The sequence below is a fragment of the Dermacentor variabilis genome, chromosome 2 (genome assembly GCF_050947875.1).
Source record: "Dermacentor variabilis isolate Ectoservices chromosome 2, ASM5094787v1, whole genome shotgun sequence".
NCBI classification, from domain to species: Eukaryota; Metazoa; Arthropoda; class Arachnida; order Ixodida; family Ixodidae; genus Dermacentor; species Dermacentor variabilis.
In genome coordinates, this window is record NC_134569.1 from 87,815,910 (window position 1) to 87,838,436 (window position 22,527).

The 22,527-nt window shown below is 45.8% G+C and overlaps 1 protein-coding gene across 1 annotated transcript in view; it reads right to left on the bottom strand.

Moving 5' to 3' along the window:
* The window catches only part of LOC142570364 (neural cell adhesion molecule 1-like), a 100,991-nt gene that overhangs the window by 30,529 nt on the left and 47,935 nt on the right, over positions 1–22,527 (bottom strand). The window contains exons 3-4 of the mRNA XM_075678753.1: positions 19,010–19,120; positions 8,146–8,352 (exon numbers count right to left, since the gene is read on the bottom strand). Of these exons, the coding sequence (XP_075534868.1) occupies positions 8,146–8,352; positions 19,010–19,120 (318 nt within the window). The remainder of the gene's footprint in view (positions 1–8,145; positions 8,353–19,009; positions 19,121–22,527) is intronic.

Below are 22,527 nucleotides of genomic sequence, written 5' to 3' on the forward strand. Positions count from 1 at the left end.
AACCGATGTCCGCGGGTGAACGGCAACCAGGAGGATCCTCGGGGTGTTGCACATCCATCACCGCGATGGAGGGGGCGGTAGACCCCACAGGTGCAGTGAGAAGTCCAGAAAAGCACAGAGACGGGCGAGATGTGTTCCGCAAGAGAAAATTTGTGGGCTTCAGGGGACATGGTTGTAATAGGAGTGGTAGGAGGAAGCAGCGGGTAGAAGAACCCTGAGTCGGCTTTCTGCGCGAAGGTATGGCATTAGGAAAGAAAGGTAACCAACGTGCAGGGTCCCGGGCAAGTCTCCCGGCCAGACCTGCTGCTGAACTCGCGCCTCTAAAGACCGATGACTATAAACAAGCTGTGTGTAAAATACTAAGCCTTCACGCATCGCGAGTGCACGGGGGAAAGTGAAAATTCATGTGCCTTAGGAAACCTCTCATTAAAGAATCGTCCATTATGAATTTTTTTCGAGATAATTCACAGTCATTGCGTCCTGAACGTGCTAATCATTTGGAGCATTGGTCTGTGTTAGAGGCAGGCCACGCAGTCATGTAGAAAAAAACAATGCTGAATTCGCGCGATGTACAACTGCTACGTTTCTCTACTTCCACGACAGATGACGTACAAAGGCCGGCTCTATTGAGTATGCGAGCGTGCCGCACAATGACCCTTTCTATTAAGTCAAAGTGATGCAAACGGGTAAACCCGAGGCAGCTACACATAACGCCCAAATGTGTAAGGTCATAGCTTTATGTTAGAGTAAACCCTGTAATAAAAACAGGGAACCTGGTCAGAGCTGCATTTGTAATTATCTTACCAGCTGCAGCCGTTTAATTTCTCCGGCTGACTTCTATTGTTCGTATCCGCATTCAGAGAAATGGTATTCGCGTAGACACAAAAGACAGGAGTCGCCTACAGGGATATGAATTTAGGTGTAGTGCTCGCCCCAGTAAACCGGGTTGGAAAAAAGAAAGAAAAGTCACAGGCCTGCGAGGCACACGCGGCACAGTCACAGCGTAAGCTCGAGGAGCGGCTCTAAAGGAGCTTCATTTTCGGCAGCATGCACTATATGGGGTCTTTTCGGCGAAGTCTCTCCGCGTAACTTTCACGAGAACGATCTGAACTGTCCCCCCGACGTCGACAGCGAGCTGCGGCTGGTGCTGCTCTCTGCACAGCAGTCCGCTGAGCCCGACGTTACCAGGTTGCAGCCGCTCACGTACCTCTACAATTTGCTTCTTCACCAGCGGTTCGTACCTTGCCAAGAAGCGCCATAAAGTGCCCCGAGAAGTAAACACAGGAATCGAGACTACGCATCGTACATGTCACAACACTTGACTCATCGCACGAGAATAGGCTTCTGATGATGATCATTTATTGGCACTCCCTTTGAAACGGGACAATGACAAGCAGTCACCTGGCCTGCTCGATTTAATAAGGTATCCGATACCTGTGTTTCATTCAATCAATATGTATTCTTCTCCATAATCTTCCTTTTCTCCCTCAAGCCTTCTATATTTACCTTGTACCGCTACCTATGCAACCGCTACATGGCGTTCTGCTTGGTGTAATAATAAGCAACTGCAATTCAAAGTGACGCTGCGCGGCGCTCATGTCCCATCGCGCGTCTCCTCGCTCGCTAAGACGCGTTTATATATATAGGGCACGTTTCCGCTGCAAGCTAGCAAGCGCGCTGGCGTGGCTCAATGGTAGAGCGACTGTCTGCCGCGCAGAGGACCCAGATTCGATCCCGGCGGGAACTGGGTATTTCTTTTCATTACGCGGTGACGGTATAGCGGTGGTGGCGGCGGCGGCGGTAACGGCGGTAGCGGCGGTAGCGGGCAACATTGGCAACCGAAACGGCTGTTGGAATGAGCCCATAACACCCGCCGTGGTTGCTCAGTGGCTATGGTGTTGCGCTGCTGAGCACGAGGTCGCGGGATCGAATCCCGGCTGCGGCGGCTGCATTTCGATGGGGGCGAAATGCGAAAACACCCGTGTACTTAGATTTAGGTGCACGTTAAAGAACCCCAGGTGGTCGAAATTTCCGGAGTCCCCCACTATGGCGTGCCTCATAATCAGAAAGCTGAGACAGACCAAACAAAAGGACAAGGTAGGTGATTAGTGAAGAGAAGCTCTCCATTATTATTGATATAGTGTGCTGCCTTCAAGATTTTCCCGCTGCTTCAATAAATGGCTTACTGTGAAAAGTGACGCCTCATGAGTCACCCAGTAACCGAACAGAGCCTCCGTCTATAATAATTTGTAATGAGTTAACAGCTGGCTAATTCAAACTAAAAGTCTATTCTCTTCGCCACTTCCTGATTCTCCTTCCGCAACCACTCCCCTAATGCAAAAGGAAAGCTCTGATTTGTTGTCCTTGTGGTGTTACGTAAACAAGCCAAGGTACCCTCCGGCAGCACCCATGTAGAGCCTCCACCAAGGGTTACGGTTGAGATTATACATGCTGTGCGATGTCGTTCCACGCGAATGTCTGCAGGCACATGGTCTCTGAGCGATACCAGACGTGCGCACATAATTGCTAGTCTCGAGGACGTCGATGTGCGCACGCGCGGGTGGTTCTGACACTGGGACACCGCACCCTTGGATGACACGAACATTCATGAGACCGAAGAAACCAGACGAACGAAACAGGCAAGTGACGCTTTTGAATACGTGTGGATGTGAACCGTGAAAAGATATGCACAGCCCCCAACAAAAATCGAAGCTGCGTTCTTATTTCCAAAATAAGACGTACACTAGCCTCACGCAAACCTATTCTTATGCGTCGTATAGGGACAGTCATCAACAGCAAGGCACTGATGTTCTGCCACCCTAACTTTCAACATGAAGCAGTCATTCGCACGCAAACGAAATCGTGCCAATGCCGAGCTTCTCAAACTCTTGATCTTAGCCGTTGCAATCTCAATTGTAATAAATCATAATAAAAATCAAATAAAAAAGTGATAACTCGTAAAACAAAACAGCGCAATAAAGCACGAGAAAGAAGGCTGCGTGTTTAGTGACCTGCACGCATGCATGGGCTGCACGCACCATTCGCCGTGAATAGCAATAGGGTGTGTTGGCTCCTCGTATACGATGTGGACGGGCACTATTCCCCCTTTGCCGGCATTCCCACTCAGGTAATACGAGTCGGAGAGCTCCGATTGCGGCCGCCTTTTGCATATACACGTCGGTGTACGTAATGGCCGTTGGCAGCAGCAATTTTGGGCTTGGCTCGCATTCGTATGTCCCGCCTGCACGTATCGAATGGTACTTGCCCCGCCCTTCCTCTTCTCTCGTGTCAGCCAACACCTTCGACTCTCTTACTTCCATTTTTTGTTTTACGGATGTCTTCTTTCTATATAACTTTCGTGTACCGTCTAATGGGAAGCGCCGTTCCCACACGCCTTTTTCTCGACTACCCTCTTTATCTTCCCTCGTGCTTTCGACTGCGTCACAAGGGGTGGGCGACCGCCGAGATGATTGCAGAGCGGCTTAAATTACGCTCGGCCGCGGGAGGAAAGGGACAGACATAGGCACGAATAAAAGGCACGCCGACAGACAAGAAGGGGAATTGGGGACCACTCCCTGCAAATAACTAAAGCTCCACTGTCACATCGCGCTTGCAGCTGTCGCACGTAGCCCTCTGGGGAAGAGACGCGATATGGATGAGCGTCGCCGACACAACAGGAGCGGTGCACGTCAGAAATCACTTCAGCTGCCGCGTACTCTCGTGCGAGTTTGCTCTATATATTTTTATGTATGCTGTGGTAGCACCGTTGCCCATATGACTCTTCGCTGGTGCGAAAGTTTTTCTTGACGTTGCTAATATCACTTCCGGGAAGAAACGAAAGTCGCATTGTGGAAGGAACAGCGTGCGTCAACAGCATCGATGTGCCTTGGGCGAATATTGCGTCAACAGCGCGCTGTTATTTGAACGCTATAGAACATCTTTTTGTCATTCTCATAGAAACGAGAAGTCATAGTAACGCATGTGTGAGGGCTGCTAGTAAATGCTTGACTTACACTATTCCGTCCCCGCACGGAAGTGACGCCGGTAAATATGAATACGTCAAGGGATATATCGGACAAACAAGCCTTTACTTTTACGGTTACTTCCTATTCACTCAGCCTTCTTGGCGTGTCATCGTTTTCTTTTTTGGTTATTGATCAGGTAAAGTAACAAGAGAAGTGTTTCAAAAAGCAAATAATTAACGTCAATTTCCCCACATGCAGGTCATTTATTTACGGCTTACCACCACCAGCTTCATGTCTCAAATAGCCCATTTCGTTTCACGTGACCTTTAATGTAACACCGAATCTGACCGCAGGCCCCGAAAAAAGAATGTGGATGCTTTAAATTATTCATCTACGTAGAGAGGTGAAATTCGACTCGACGTAAAAGTCCGGAGAAACTAAATCTGCGAACCTCTTTCACGACGGGACAATTCATTTTTAGTTTTACTAGAGAGTGGGCTTGCTTTGTGCGTTGGTTCATAGGGCTGAAGACGAATCACCGTCACCACAGACCTTAATCCTCACTCGCAATCGGCATGAGGTGAAAAAGAGAAAACGAAGAAAGAAAACAAGAAACTTTTCCGCCACCGTTACTACGCTGCTTCTGTTGCGTAAAAATGAAGTCCACGATGAGCGGCTTACATACGAGGACATTTCGACTCTCACAGTGTTGCTAGTGATGGCATGTCTGTTCTGCGTAAAGGAACAATAAATCAGGACGTAATACATGCACAATATACAGATAGTCGGCTCCTGTGTCTCTCGAGAGCACACAGACCAGCTATTACGCTTGCGCACGATAATCAACGTTTTCTAAATAGAGGCGGAGAGCGCAAGCTTTTGCAAGAGATAAGGCGGTACATACGAACGTCAGCAAAACGCACCGAAGGTAGCCGAATGATTCGGGCACGGTGGAACGACACTAAAGAAGAACTGTTTGCAGTAAAACCAAGTGTAACCATTACAGCGCATTGCACAGCACTGAAGAACCAAGTAATCATAAACGAAGCGAAACGCTTGGGTCACTTGAGAGCCCAATTAGCTGAAGACATTTCCGTCTAAGTTACATAAATGCAGCCAGCGCTTTAATGAATAAGCACTTCGCAATGCAGGAAACCAACGTAGATCACAGGTAACACACGAACAGGTATATTAACCCCTCGAGAGACAGACGAGACTTATTTTGAAATGCTAAACCACCAGCTTGTTAGTGATTACTTGGTTCTTCTGCACTGTCATACCGCCTCGCTCGACTCGTCCATTCATAAAACACTGCACTGTTTCGAGAATGCTTCGTCCGCTAAGAGTAACGTATGAGTTTCCTATAGGATGGTTTGATACTGTTTCTGGATTTGTAGCCGGTTGTACTAAACGCGTGCCAAGAAATCGCTCTTGCCACACGCGCGTCTGCCCACAGCAAATTTGTTGTGAGAACTATTGCAGAGGCTTAGTTGTGGAACGCGCTTAATGATTCATGTGGCTATGTGATCATCAACAGTTCCTTTATTGCATACAGTCCGAACGGAGAAAGCGGAACACCCGTGTCATTTATTCTTCATTTCAAACTTTGCTGGCAGCGCTCCGGAGCCAGGACAAGTATTGCGGTCATATTAACGCATAAATAATGATCGTTATAAATATATTGTCTTCTGGGAAAGCCTACAGGTGGAAACATGGCAGGGAATCGTTATAAGTATTAAGAGCATGTAACTCTATTATTTGGAGCTCTTCTGGCTGCATTTTGCTATACTTCAGTTATGCCACTTAATTGCAGCTTCAGAAATTTTGGGAAACATTACATTTCTGAAGAAAAATCAACGCGGCATCTCAACGATACTGTGCCAGGTAGATGCTTCTTAATAAATATTTCTCAGCACGCAGTCGCTTAAAATTTCTGCAACTTATTCAGAGAGAGAGAAAAAAATTCGCCGAGGATTACGATACTCACTAATGCGAAATTCGAGCGCAGCTGTGCACGTGTTCTCATTTCGGGATATATTGGCTTGCGCGAACAATCTGTGTAGTGTTGCACGTCGCAAATGGAGCGAAGTTTGTCGCGACTGTCCTGCTAATCTGGAGATCGCGACAGCCAGCGCATGGGTGACGAGCGGGCGCGAGTCACAGCAGCCGCCTCGGACAGATCTAGCAGACGACGCGCGCTGCTCTTGCGCCATCTGGTAGCTATCGTCGCCGCACCCTCCTCTCCGCTTGTCCATTGAATCGGTGACGTGCTCGTTCGCTCGGTTACGCCGCCGGCGCAGCCGACGCCGACGCTCGCCGCAGGAACGGGCGCCTAAAGGAACGTTCACGCTGGGGTATCCGGCGTCTACGGCGAACGGAATTTTCCCGCAGCCGAAATTCGCGTCGTTCACACTGCTTGCCCACCGCGTCGGCGGAACGCGATACACCGGCGTCTGCCACGTAAATCGCCAACCTCCAAGCAAGTGCGGATTATCATGGGTGTTCCTGCGGTTCCAAACTGCGCAGTTTTCTCTGATCGCGCAGAGTTCGCGTGTCTTTTTCTTTTTGTCAGCCTCTTCATTACTGTTTGCGACGACGGTGATAAAACAAGGGGAGAAGAGGCACTACTGCTATAGGACGACTGCCAAGCACATTTCTGGCGGCGCATGACGCGCAGCAGAAGTACTCATTGAAGAAACAACACCAGCAGCTGTTAGTGACCGATCTTATCCACAGATCATCCTTTAACACGTTGTCCTTGTGCTTCACGTGACGCTTGTCGAAAAGGACGGGATGGTTGCACATCAATTCGATGAACATTTCTGATGTCGCGACGGATATTGAAGGCTGCAACATGACGAGCACGTCGTACTCGGCCGGCGTCTTTCGAATTTCTAACTCGCGCTCCAATTCATTCGCGGTGAGGTAATCCGGTGGCAGCTACCGCAAAAATTAGTCTGGGATCGATCGGTGTGGAAAGGGCTATTTCGGCGAATGTCGCCAGCACTGAACTGGGTTCAGCAACGCCCAGACGCCGAATGTGTCAGTGTGAACGCGCCTTAAGAGGAAGCTTTAGCTCGGGCCCAACTCCGACGCGGCCTATTCAAATACATGTAAAACGCAAAAACGTTTTTATGAGATAACCCCTGGACCGATTTTGATGAAATTTGTCGCATTTGAAAGAGAAAGTTAAATTCTAGTGACTGTTGGAAGCGGAATTTCGATTTAGGGCTTGAATTTTCTTAAAACGATTTTCAAATATTTGACCGTTTGAAAAAAATAGAAGCACGAAGTTTATAAATTCATAGCTCTGCATCAAGAACCGATATCGCGGTTCTGTAAACGGCATTCATTAGATCATTCAAAGCGGACAAATTCAATATGTCATTTTGCATCTTACGTGAATTTGTTACGTTGGTGACAACGGTTTTGCAAAAGTTGTATTTCTCTATGATTAAATTTTTTTTATATTCATGTGTAACATATCAATTTTGTCCGCTTTAGATGCACTATTATATGCAATTCACAGAATTGTATTATCATTTTTAGTGGTTAAGTTACAGTGTTGTAAACTTGATAGTTTCGTTTTTTGAAAATTTTCGATTTTTGCCAATTTTTAATAAACAATTGACGATCTAACTGAAAGATTCGAAACCAACAGTCACTAGATTTTAAGTTTGTCTTTTAAATGCAACAAACCTCGTCAAATTTGGTGCAGTGGTTGCCGAGAAAAACGAATTCTCCTTTTACATGTATTTAGATAGGAGCACTTGAGCTAAAGCTTCCTCTTAAGCTGCGCTCTAAAACAATCGCAAAACCTGACAATAGAAACAAGTGCGAACGAGACCAAACCGAGCAGACCAAACAAGCGCGAGCGAGAGCGGACGCAAGCAGACGATAGTACGAAACGAGCGATCCTGCTAAGACCAGATACGAGAGCGGATCGAGCGGCCAGGTGGGCTCGCATGACACCAGTTTCCCGCGCGTACGTAACTGAAGGGGCCGCTCTCGTTGGTCTCCTGCGTTAGCGGCTTTCATCTTTCGCTCCGCTTTAGTTATTTCATCTTTCGCTGTGTTCGTTCGCTGAGCTACACTGCCGACGCCGACACTCGCCTCAGGAATGGGTGCCTAAGAGCTTCGCTCTAAAAGCATCGCTTTAAATATGTGTGGCTGCGCTCACGGTATAGGTCGATCGTGACGCTGCTCGTGACCACGTATGTTTCGTTGTGATTGGACGCCTTGCACACAAACGAAACGTTGAGGTCGTGCCGGTGCAGTTGCGCCAGCTCCATTGTCGACCGGATGACCCCGGGCGACGAGCTGTCGACGGTGTGGTGAACCTGCTTTGTGTTGTTTCGCCACCACGTCACCGTCGGTTCTGGCACGCCTGCAAAGAAAAAAAAAGAACAACGAGAGCAATTTTTAGAAATACGTGCGTGGCAGTGATGGTAATTCATACTGCGACGAGCGTCTGACACTGGCGCAGAAGAACATAGTCTGTGTCCATACAGAGAGGAAGGAATGATAAAAAAAATGCAGGAAGGACAACCAGGCTGAGCTCGGTTGGCTTCCCTTCGCTGGGGAAGGGGGTAAGGGGGACTGAAACATGGGAAGAAGGAGAAAAGAAAAGTTCACAGTATGCACACACATGCACAAGAACTCATCGTTAATTCAATCACAGACGGTCATATCGGGTGTTAGATCTCACGAAGCGCAGTAGCGCTTTCGTAGCTTCGTACGCTGCAGACGTACGAGGCCATGTTCGCGGGACCTTGTGTTTTGTAAAAGCCCTATGGTTAGAAAAATTCTTCGCGTAAAACTAACATCGGAAGGACCTCCCAAGATAAGTTCAGGTCTCTCTTGCACACGATACCACCCACCGTACGTGCTCTTGGATGTCAATCACCACTTCAGATCCACCTGTTGAAGTTGTGCTAGCAAGACGAAGATACTACATGCCTGGTGAAGCCTTTACAATTCTTGCGGCACGTCAATGTGGATTGATCAAGCGCGTAGTCATCGTATGACAGGCGTTACCTTCGTAAATGTGGATGCGCACTTCTTGGTTTTTTTTATCCGCATTCAGTTTTTCTCTGTCTTTTTTTTTTTTGCGTGGTTAGACAAACTGCACAACCGGGGCACATAAGAGAGCATTAATCAGTGCGAAAACTAAGCATAACGACCGTGAGTAAATATTGCGCGATGGCATATCGATGATGCCCACATGACACAGAAGAGGCTTCAGACAAGAGGATTCGTGAAATAGTGCTGCCACTAAGCTGCTAGTGAAAATTATATTGAAAGTTGCTACATAAACCTGCTCACGTACTGCCCATCTGTCGCTGATGGGCTAATTCAGCGCTGCGTTTTATTAAGTTATTAAGGGTAATGCATAAATCAAGATAAAAGAGCAGGTCTTGGAGCCCAAGACTCTAAGGGAGCCTCCTTCTGCATCTTAATTTGCTGGATAAATTGCTCAACTTATTTTTCCATTGAGTGATAAAGTTACGAATTTACTGATTTGTTCATTATTTACTTCACTGATATACCACGTTTTCAAAATTAAGCTTTATGGTTTTCCTAAAGTTAGGCACTGGGAGGCACGCGAGGGCCACCTGTGTAAGTGTTATATGGCCAGGGGGACACAAAGTCAGACGATAACTATCACTATTAGCAGCCTCCTTAACTAAACTTGAATAATTAACTTTTGTTGAATGCCGTAATTGGGTGCATTTGTATTGAAAAGTTAGAAGCAGTCGTCTTACTACGCATTATCCGTTGTAAGAATTCCTCAAGCGTGTCTGTGGTCCTAGATACCAGACTCCAATTTTTAATTGTCATTCGCATGATTACGCATGTAAGAGAGTGAGGATCGGCTCAAAACTCCTCCCTCGCGTGACGCGGCTGTTGCGTGTGGCGTTTGGTCTGGCAACGGGGTGGACGCGTTGGCAAAGATGATAACTGTTCCCCTTCTCCTCTCTGTGGGCGAAATCAAGCTATGAAAGCGCGGTGTGCCTTGCAGTTGTTGCTCTTGATTTCAATTAAACTTACAACACTTTGAAATCAGCAGTCACTTTATTTGCGTAGCCCGAACAAGGACCATGCCCGCTCGTCTAGTCACCATTACGCACGCGCACTGCCCTCCGGCTCCTCCGCTCGCACCGTTATCTCGGCATGGCAGCTGCCGCCATCATTACAGTCTCCGCGGTCGCATGTTACGACAGTGGTTCCGGGTTCTTCGATTTTTTATTTCGCCAGCAGAGAGGGGAAGGGGGACAGTTACCAGCTTTGCCATTGCCTCGGCCCCCTTGTCAGACTAAACGCCGCAGCAACAGCCGCATCAGATCAGGGAGGAGCCTTGTGCCAGTCCTAACTCTCTTGCATGCGTAATCATGCGAACTACAATTAAAATTTCGAGTCGGATATCTCGGAGCACAGGCACGCTAGAAGGATTCTTCCAACTGATACTGTGTAGAAACACGACTGCCTCTAACTTCAATACAAACATACCCACTTACTGCGGTCAACAAAAAGTTAATTATTCAATTTTATTCAATTGGGCTGCCTGACAGCGATAATTATAATCTCACTTTGTGCCCCCCTGGCCGCATAACTTATTTGCACAGGTGGTCTTTGTGTGCCTTCCAATGCCAAACTTAAGGAGAAGCATAAAGCTTAATTACGAGCACCCTGTATAAAGTGAGTGGGGGAGTTATGTACAGCTGCAGAAATCCACTAAGTAATGCCATCAGGCTCCTCTCAATGAAAAAAGCGATGAGTCTCCAAATATGCATGATGCACTCATTTGACTCAAGAAAGAGATCATAGCGAAGAGTAACGTATGCATGCTACCTGAAATAAGGTACGCAGATTTGGACACGAGCGTCCACAGATGGAACATGAAATACGTAAGCCTTATAGGACTGCGCCCAAAAACAACTAAGAACAACTAACCGAACGCGTCGGCTTAAACGCTCACAGCGGAGACGTTTTAATTGTTAACACAGAAATGTTTCTCTATCTTACAGTTTCAGGTGCCCTAGACCTATTTCATTACCAATTCAACTGCACCACCACTGTCGCAAAGAACGCTGGTTGTAGTAATCCTTACTGGGTTGAAGGGCAACTGTGGTATGAAGCATGCTGTGTTTGCATCATGATATGTCTGCATGGCTTTCCACGTCGAAAAACCGAGATATGATATTCAGCAGGTGTTGGGTTTAGGAGACGCTCCACCACACTTCCCCTTAAACTTTCTCCAACGGCATTGTCCTCGGCATTCCCTTAAATATTGCGTTCAACCCTAAGTACAGCCGGAAAACTGCGAGGACTACTGTCATGATTACACCGACACCGCTTACACGTTGTGAAATCGGTCTATGCACAGCAAGAGAGCGACACTTACTGCCCTCCTCAACCTACAGTTGATACAAATGTTGTGTTCCAATGGGTGCTTAATAAAACCGTTATCAATCTTGTTTACGGACTCTTATAACTCTTAATTACTGCAGTGCAACGATATGAGCCGATGAAGGGAAGGGGAGCGCCGTTGCCGCTATCGTTCTAAGCCGCAGTCATTATAGGCGTGAATAGTGAGGCGACGTTCATTTCCCATTGCTAACGTTGAACGTCGCGAAGTGCTCAGTGAGTGAGGAGGAGTTTCATTAACCATGCTTCGGTATTAAGGTTTCCACTCGATCAGGGCAAGCCTGACGGATGACAATAGGCCGGCAGCCGGCCCGTCGGCGACGGCGCTGCGCATGCGCACGCGCTGCAGCCCCATCGGCATGTCAAGGAAGGCCAGTGAAAAAGAGCACGCGAGGCGTTCCTATATTACCGTGCATGGCTGCTTGAGAATGCGCGACCAGCTGCGCCCCCGGTAATTGCTATTAACGAACGTTCCTGCTGCGCTGGAAGGCTGGAACTTCGCGGTGCACTGAGCCCCGCCATTGAACAGAAAGGAACAAAACCGAAGCGGGGGAAGGGGAAGGGTGGGGGGCATCCAACCGCTTCTCAAAAGGCACGTCGAAGTGGAAGTAGTGGACAGCGGAATTAGACGCCAGTGGGCTTCGCGACGGAAAAACCAAGCGTTGCGCCGCGATAACGAGGCCGTTTAAGCCTATATATGAGATCGATGACACGCTCTTGCCTTGAATTGTGCTTGCAGTTATGTGTTGCTTGTTTGTTGCGCCCATGTCTCACTCGTGCACTATTGGTTGCTGTGGTGTGTTGACATACAGTTTTCTTTCTCTTGTTCTTTTTTTTAGCTATAACAGACGGAGCGTTTTATGGCCGGTCTTCGAGCCAACTTCCTGCCAAAGGCTTTATCGGCGTCATCAGGGCCCAATATTTGAATAATTGAATAAGCACTGGAAGAGAACGCCCATACCGAATATTGGTTCCTAGTCCCGCACTAGGTTTCGTGGCATTACCGTGCTGCGGTCAATGTCTCCCTCGAGGCCGTTTTACGCAGCCATGTGTCGACACGGCCTCTTGGCTCTCGACGAAAAAGAGGCAGCGCGGACGAAAGCTCATCGGGTTCAATCTTTCTACGGTGCGTGCCTATTGCGTAGAATCTACGGTTGAGGGAGCGGGTGTTAGACTTTCTCGACGCACAGACGAGCTATGTCAAAGAACAGGTTGACGACCGGGAGCGACGAAATCAAATAAATAGACGTTAAGTGGTCAGAAATGTATAGGTGTATACCACGTCGAATATGGCATTACATTTGTATTACCGACTTCCGCAGTTAAGGGAACATATGGAACTAATGGAAACGCGTGAGGACAGAAAACGGAGTCATGGCTTTACCTTAAATGCGACACCTGAATATGCTGAATTCACTCAGAAAAAGTAAGGAATGGAAAAACAAAATCGGGAACGTTTTGTCACCAACGGCTAATACGTACGCTCTTGTAGAAAAATATAAAGTTCGTGTTATTGTCGTACTCCTTCACTCTCTGCACATTGCAATGATACAGAACTGATGGTCGATAAGAATGTCAAGTATGGTAACTTACACCAAATCCCCTTCGACGGTGTGCGTTTGGAATATTACAATTCACTTACGCCTTGACACGAATATCGAAGCCCTTTCCGCTGTCTGAATTAGGCAGAATAAAGAGAATGAAGCGGGACGGAGAGCATCCGCATAAAACGTTCCCCATAAGCACCTTTGCAGAACTTTAATGATATGCGCAAACTGTATTATCCCAAGGCCTTTATTGCGATAGGTGCCGGTAATTCGGTGAACAGCAAGAACAATAAAAATGGAGAGAGACAGAGACAGAGAAAGAAAAGATGAAGAAGAATGGCGAGTATATGTGTGTGAAAAGCTCAAAATCACTCTAACTCAACGCCAGACCATACCAAGAGACGGGATGCAATATGCCGTGGCAGAGCTATTAGTTTCCACAATGAGCGATCCGTCCATGTACACGAAGTCAGTTAGGGTGTTTTACATACAGCTGCTGGAGTAGCGAGCGAGAGACTGGACCAATTGACTCATGGTGATATGTCTGAGTGGAAAGAAGACGGGAAACCGTTGCGGAAGATATGCGTTACGCGTCGCGAGAAGAATCCGGGTATTACTTTGCTGGTCACAGACAGCTACATCCTAATGTTTCTTTTATCTTTTTCTCTCTCCATCGTCTTCAATATGGTAGCCATTTTCGCATTTTGTAGCGTGCAGTCGCTTTCGGTAGAACTGGCTTAATGACCTTAACATTACTTTTTATAGCATTCCGCATTTCCTGGCAACTGCTGCTAGCTCCGCAAAAGGTGTTTTCTTTCTGTGTTTAACTAGTATTGCTTTGCATTTCTTTTTTGCTGTTGCTGTTGTTGTTGTTGCAGCTATCATGGCACAGCACACATACAAGTCGGTCCTTCTCACTTACTATCTCTTTACGAGCAGAACTAACATTGCTGTGGGTTCCTCAATAATATGGATTCCGGATTGATCAATATTGGAGATACTAACATTGATTCGCTGGACCAGCAGAAATGGATTCGAAACATTTGCCCATTTATGTGCGTATGTTATTTGTCACGTGTTCGTCATACTAACCTGTAAGCGTCTTATGTGATGCAGCCCACTCTTGCCTGCTGTGTCTTTATGCACGCATTATCTCACCCATGTTGCTACCTCGCTTCTAGACTTCTATGCGTGAGCGCATATGCCCCCACTTTGAAGATTCGCGATGCGGGTGTATGAAGCTCGGCGATACAAGTTGGCACAGCGCTAAGAATGAAGTCAGCGGCACGGCTGTCACGGCGGATGAGGGAACACCTAGACAAGAATAGCGGCGCTGTGGATGACGTCATCGGTACAGTTGGCTCAGTGCCAACTCGCACAGGTATAGCGCAGCGCGGAGCGGATAACTACATAACCCGACATAACTAGGCGCTCGGAGAGGCACGTAATCAGTTAGGTACCGGCACTTTGAAGGAAGGGATCCTTAAAATTAAATTATGGGGCTTCACGTGCAAAAATCACTTTCTTATTATGAGGCACGCCGAAGTAGAGGACTCCGGAAATTTCGACCACCGGAGCTTCTTTAACGTGCACCTAAATCTAAGTACAAGGGTGAATTCGCATTTCGCCCCTATCGAAATGCGGCCGCCGTGGCTGGGACGATGCCGCGACCTCGTGCTCAGCAGCCCAACACCATAGCCACTGAGCAACCACGGTGGGTGAAGGAACGGATCCTAGTGAATGAGATGTGTAATAAAATAATCATTTATTAATGTAACGTAATTGTGCTGTATCGAAGCGGTCTAAAAATAAAATAAATAATTACACAAACAGTACGATAAACAAGGAGATATAGAATGGGAGAATAATTAGATAAAAGATGACTGCAAAAGTGAGAGAAAGTATGCTCACGCGAAAAATGGGTTCCCTTCGTGGAACGAGGGTCACTTTTTTTTCCCTGCTCGGACAACATCGCGGCCTCGTGTACCTGTTTGGAACTCAGCGTAGTGTGCGTTGCAGCTTGTCTTTGCAGCTTGTCCTTGTCCATGTGTATATATATGCTGCAGCTTGTACCATGCTATATATGGCGTTACTTCGCCGAGGACGAGATCATGGGTTCGACTCCCGGCCGCATAGAGACGAAGGCGGAATGCAAAAACGTTCGCGCGCCGTACTTTGGGTGCGCATTAAAGAGCCCCAGGTGGTCAGAGTTAAACCTGAGCCCTCCTCTGCGGCTTCCCTTAAAAACCCGCTGCACCATCTCGGGTTGCGATACGCCACAATGTCACATTCTTGTTTTTTTTTTCTTTCTTTTTTTTCCAATTTCGAATACGCAACCACTAAATTATTAGACATGTCACATACTTCACTAGAGCCGAATAATCAATGTAAAGCGGTCTTAATTTTTTCGCCTAACTTGTTGCAGAACTGGGCGAAAGCTAGTGCAAATTACAGAAGTGTGTCGTTACAAAATGGCTAGAGAATGGCCTTGAGGTGCGCAAAATTGGCTGCCGTGGTTTCGATGAAACGTGAAATAAATTTGCCGAGCCTACGAGGGACATGGCAAGTATGCACATGGATGAAAATTTCGTGAAATATTATTTTATTTGACACCAAGTCTACCACCGAATCCACGCGAATACATTGACGCCGTTGTAAAGCGACGTTGTACAGAAACCAGTGATTACTACGGCGTATGCTCATAATCGGAAGTTAATGAAGACTCATAACTCGGCCCTCCTACCACTGAAATGAAAACATTTTCAGTACGCTGATGACACTGCGATAGCGCTACAAATGACTGACTATAACTCGGAATGTCAAATCATCCAAAGGGACATATCAGTAATCCTAGACTGGTTCGCACACAATTCAATTTTTATAAATAATAAAAAAACTTAACTAATCTGCTTCATGAATCCACATAAGGCGCTCTCATTTAACACGAATGTATATTTGCACGGCCCACATGGCAACGCATATATATGTCAACCATTAGAGTCTAAGCGTGTGGTTAAGTAGTTAGGAATTTTTTTTTTGATCAGCATCTTACCTGGAATAACCATGTCATACACGTTTGTGGAAAGCTAAGAGCTGTCGCGGCCATGATGTATAGTCTGCGCGGGAAAGCGCCTATCAACCTAAGGGTTACTATACATAAGGCATTAGCAGAATTGGTAATTACATATGGTATAACGTTATATGGTACATGTTCTGACTACAAAAAGCAAGCTATTGATCGCGTAGTCAGAAGGATTGTCAATAGCATAACTTATGGAACCGGACTAGAACAATCAGACAGAAAAGAAAAGTATAATATTCTAGGAATACTTCCAGTACAGGAGCTATTTAAGTATGTGGTTGTAACACGCTATTATTATCCAAATTATTTTAAGGTACTAGTAAAAAAAAAGATGTTGCGTTACGAAAAACAGAAAAATATTTTAAGCCAAGGATGTTAAAAAACTATGGAAAGAAAGCAATGAATTATTATGTCTCTGATATTTTTAATGAACTTGATGCAACACTGTATGATATAAATTCAAAAGGTAAAATGTGAGGAACGTGTGAAACGAAAAAATGTGAGGAAGTGGTATTCAACTGTTTATTGTAATGTGTGATTTTTTATTAGAATCCTTACGTGACTCGAAAACGTAGTATTTATTCTTTGTGTCTTAGAATATTCTACTTTTAAGTTGTATAATTTTGAATGGTAATTGTATGTTTCATATCTCTATCGAAAGCTGTACCACTTGCTGCTTGGTCTTCTAACAAGCACGATGCGCTTAGATTGATCAGCAAAGAAGATCTGTCAAAAAATGTATTTGCAATAAACTGTGACTTGATTTGAAACTCTGATTTGATGTTCGTACGCTTCTACGCATTTGTTCTGGCCACTTCTCACATTTCTTTCTTCTTTTTCTTTTTTTGACCAGCTGTGCGTGTTTCGAACCATCCCATGCATCTTAATCTGTGTTGAGCTGTACGCCAACACATCTTAATCAGCCGCTGATCAAGTTTGCGAAGCAAACCATGCCGCTTTTTCTAAAGCGTCACTTAAGAGGAAGCTTTAGCTCGGGTGCGCCTATCTAAATATATGTAAAAGGAGAATTCGTTTTTCTCGGCAACCACTGCACTAAATTTGGCAAGGTTTGTTGCATATAAAAGAAAAACCTAAAACCTAGTGACTGTTTGTCTGGAAATTTTGAATTAGGTCGTAAATTTTTTCATTAAAAATTGGCAAAAATCAAACATATTCAGAAAACGAAACCATCAAGTTTACTACTCTGTTACTGAGCAATCAAAAACGACAACACGATTTTAGGAATTATGTCTAATAGTACATCTAAAGCGGACAAAATCGATATGTTACACATGAACCTCAAAAAATTTATAATATGAAAATATCGCTGTTGCAGAACCCTTATACACAAAGTAACAAAGTTACGTAAAATAAAAATGACGTATCGAATTTGTCCGTTTTCGATGACCTAATGGCTTGCGCTTACAGAACCGCGATATCTGTTCTTGATGCAGAGCTATTAAGTTGTAAGCTTCATGCTTCTATTCTTTTTAAACTTCGGAATTTTTGAAAATCCTTGTAACAAAATTGAGGCCTTAAATCGAAATTCCACTTCCAACACTCACTAGGATTTAACTTTCACTCTCAAATTCAACAAATTTCATTAAAATCGGTCCAGCAGTTACCTCGGAAAAGCGTTTTTGCATTTTACAGGTATTTAAATAGGCCACGTCGGAGTTGGGACCGAGCTAAAGCTTCCTCTTAAGTCAGTTTCATATACATGAAATGAATACATCGTTGCCACCTGCCGCAAGTAAGTTAACATGAATTTATGCGCCACACCAATAATGTAATGACCTGCTTTCGGGTGTCTTCAGAATAATATACAATTGCGACTACCATACGGTACAGCATGGTCTGTTCACGTAGCGGTAACGGATGTTGCATTTAAGTTGCATTTACGAACTCATATGCTTTCCTTGTTGGAATGGCCAACAGCCTCACGTGCGCCACATGCAACATCAATGAGACGCTCGCACGTATTATCTGCGTCTGCCCGCGATATAGTACCCAGAGACAAGTGCTGTGCAGAACACTGGACCAGTTGGAGAATCATCCACTATCATAGCTCAAAGCTTTAGGTCAGTACTCCCACAGAACATCCGCCCTGAAGGCCTTACTCGCGTTATTAAGGTTCCTGCGGTCTGCGGGGCTTCACAATAGACCTTAAGAACGCCGCCCCCTACCGCTCTGTAGTGTACGCAATTTTTTCGTGTTCGTCTCTATTGCTCTCTATCTCGCCCTTCCGCTCTCCTTCTCTTTTTATGCCCCTTCACCTTTCCCCCATGCAGGGTAGCCAAACGGAACCGCCTCTGGTTAACCTCCCTGCCTTTCTATGCATCCTTCTCTCTCTCTCTCTCCCTCCCTCTCTCTCTCTCTCTCTCTCTCTCTTTCTCTCTCTCTCTGCGACTACCATACAATACTACACAGCTCGCCGTCAACGAGTATAAAAAAAAAGAAAGCTCTGTAGGAAGCGACGTAACAATAAGGTACATTTAAGGTGATGGATGCAACATCCCTGACGAACTTTTGTTTCTTGCAAATTGGCACTTTCTGCGGATGCCGGAAAAGATCATTTTAGCACGGCGGTAAAACGGAACGGCTGCATCGACGGTGTCGTAGGTTCCATTCTTTTCAATTATTATTTCAATTATCGGCACAGACGCTGTCAATGGTATAGGCTTTCTGTAATCCGTGCGCATGCCTTTATTGCACCTTCTCATTCGTTTTGCTTCGCGCATGGCAACAAACAAAAACCATAGGTTGTTAAACCTTGTTACCATTTCTCACCTGTTTTATTCTTAGGCGCACAGTGTCTCTGTATTCAGGAACTAACCAAATAATTGCACCAAGAGGCAATATTTCACGACATCCAAATGTTGCCATACCGACTGGTGGAGATTTCGAACTTTTTGTAGTATCCTATCCTTGCTGTGGAAGCAACTTAATATGAAACTTTACTAAAATCACATGTGGCAGATACTCACCGCCACTGACTTCGCATGTGAGCGTCAGTGATTCGCCTTCTCGATAAGGACCGGCCACTTTCCCAACCTTGTTGCCAAACCTGTCTCTGATGACGGGCGTCTCCGGAGGAACTGCAGAAAAGATATATACGCAAGTAATGAAGACAGTCAAGGAAAAGAAACAAGTGCAGCAAGGAAGCACAAGCTAAATAAATCATTTCATACTTACGAGACATCTAAGCACTCTCAATCTCATTGTTTTACCATGTTTCGTAGTCGATGACCACATCATAGCAGCGAAAACGTTTGTTTCATGAAGCCCAAGTACGCGTCGTAGTGACTTATGATACGTGCTGGGCGGGTACATAATTATTATTGATACGGATGAAACGGTTGCACGCAGACCTATCAAGGTGTGGGCATTACGGGAAAACGAGAAAAAGTGATACATACGATAGGGTGAGCCTCCCGGAAGGGGATTAATAAGTTAAAGGTTTCGACAGTCGGTGAAAGCTTTGCGTGCTGTTTAGTGATTAAAGCTCGATACTTGGAGCGCAGGGCTACCGGCGCTTTCCGCACTTCCAATGGGCATTGCAGGCACCGAGCTGATGCATTTCGGCATATGATGAGAGCGAGAGTGTTTTGAATGCATTGCGATTGTATCTGGCCTTCCAGCGACCACCCAGCGCTCACCGGCCGGTGCAAGAGTACCGGCTGGCATGCGGCCCAATTGCCCCTCTTGAACCACTCAGCATTGTACAAGCAGTGGGTATATATTTTTGCTGCATCTGACGGACGTGTTTTCTTGGTGCCGTTCACAAAACGTTTTCCATACTTGTACACGTAGGCCCTCTTGGCCAGAATATACATATATTTGAGTTCTTTTGTTTCACAATATGCCTTGAAACTGTAGCGTTGATGTTTCCCGTTATTTTTCCGCCGTTACTTTGCAGTCTGCGCAACGATATTCCGGTAAATTCTGGGAGTTTGTTACAAACTTAGCAGTGTATGAAACGGCCAATGACCATTCATCTGCCATCGCGCGCAAATAAATTACAATGGTTGTGTTTCTCAACGGGCTCTGCTATGAACTTATGCAGTAAAAAAAAAATCGGTTCACATTCCGTTATGTTTGCGTACACAAACACGTGCACATGAGGGCTTTGCGCACCACCAACGAGAAGGATAATGAAGAACGAAAACAAATGTAAAGCGGCAGGGCGTCATTACACAACATTTTATCTCAGTGCCGAAACTTAAGGCTATAACTGCTGCAGTTAAATTTTGAAAAACTGCTTAAGAAAAACGCGCGTAAGTACAGTACTGGTGGCATGAATGCGCAATGCGTTAGCATATGCAAGATATAGTGCAAATGAGGTGTTCAAAGAAAAATCACGCTACTGGAATAATGTTGCCATTCTATTCCAACTCTTTTCCGTTTTGGGAATGTTATTGTCCCGGCCGCGTCCCTTCTTAGAGAGAGACAAAAGGGGAGGAAAGACAGGGAGGTAAGCCAGTGTAAGTCTACCCGCCTACGTTATCACTTGAATCGTTTGGTTCTGAACTGTCCAATAATGGAATATATATGAGCCAAAAATTATGTTTGCAAAACACTCGCCCAAGTTTTTAGTGGCCTCTAAGTACCTAGATGAATCGCGCAACACTTTTCTTGAGTCGCCGAGGTGGCGGCGTCTGATAAAGATGTTCAAGAGACGCTCACAAGTCGTGTAGTGGGCACGTAGCCACGCAAAAGCCGAGCTGCAAAATAAGCATTGCAGACTGCATAGAAAAATTGGAGGACGCTTAAGCTTCGCCTTCAAGAGTGGAACGCGACAGCGTTCCCGTCGACCCGCCAAGGGGTGTAAGACAATGGGCTACGGCGCAGCGACTAGGCGCACCGCATCGGACGCGGTGAGCGTCGAGCAACGCAGCGTTCGGCGCGACAACGAAATGTGCGCCTGAGCAAGCGACGCACGCCTGAGCCTTAGAAACAGCTCGTTTCTAAGGCAACACCGCGTTCACTAGAGGCGCTTTTGTACCGCTTTGAAGCATTGAACTCGTGGCTCAGTATACGTCGAAGACCGGCAATAAACAAAAAAAAGAAAACTCGTGGCTCAGTGGTAACGTCTCCGTCTCACACTCCGGAGACCCTGGTTCGATTCCCACCCATCCCATCTTGGAAGTTGCTTTTTATTTATGAAGTGCCTGCCGTGATTTATCGCTCACGGCCAACGCCGCGGACGCCGACACCAACGCCGACGACACCGGCTTTCCTGCGACACGAGCTCCTTAACGCTATCGCGTTAATACACTCCTGTGTGCAGCGGCACGTTTCGTAGGCCTTTTGAAGCATTGTTAGTGTGCTACGCAACTTACATTGCATTTCCTTTCATTTTCTCTCCTAATTTACCTTACAGCTATACTGTAGCAGTTTAGCCAGTGATTTTCCCAAGTTTGGAGATGAATACTCGTAGATAATTCCTGAAAATACAGTCGGGAAACAACATATGCAGCCAGAAAGCCATCGAAGCAGAATGCTATCTTTTGTTGCATTTAAAATTGCGCACTGTTACGAGAACGATCGATGTCGCCGCACCTCTCCGACTTCAATATTGGATTCTCCGTATCGTCCGCAGCAAAGGGAATCGACGCAACAATGACGAAAGGCCGAAATCTGGAAAATGAAGCATATTTTAAATGCACCAGAGCCCAATGGGAGCATGACCTTTCTGTAAACGTGGGCAGACTTGCGCTCCCCCCCCCCTCCCTTCGTCCGTGACAAATATAATAATCCAACTTATCATCATTGAGACGTATGATAACAGGATGACGTTCTTGCTAAGCTTTTGTATATGTACGCCTGAACGCTCCTGAGTTCCATATTTTTTCCAGCCCATGCAGCAAAGTGCGCAAGAGGAAAGACGAAGAAAAATTGCTGTGGCTCTAATGAATTAGCACCATCATTGCTTTTAGAGAGCATAGGGCTGTCGCTGAGAACACGGGAAACAATTTACAGGCGCCGAAGCCCGTTTATCGCTAGAACGCCGAGCTCAACGGCCAGTGGTGTTCCCCGATGGGACATGAATCAGACCTTCTTTTGCAGTAATGACGCATGGAGAATTGTTTTGCAATGAGAGAGTGTCCATGTGCATTTCTACATTTTCTTTTGTTACGCAAGCGCTTTTAATCGACGATCTTTCGTTCAAAGGTATCTTTCCAAGTTTTAACCTTTGTTGCAACGTCGTTATTAAAGGAACCACCTGCGCTTCGCATTTCATATTTTCAAAGTATTTTTGCACTTTGTAGTCCGAACTCTTTGTGATCACTAGACGTACACTTGAAGCAAGGAAACACTGCAATTTGCTGTGTATGTTGGCCGCTGCTTGAGTGACGTCTCGTACAAAAACAGTTCTGATTTGCCACGCTTGTAAAACGGCCGTAAAAACTATTTCAATTAATTAATTTTCATTCATATATATATATATATATATATATATATTGCTGACTACGTAGGCAGTTTATTCAGGGGTTATGAACAA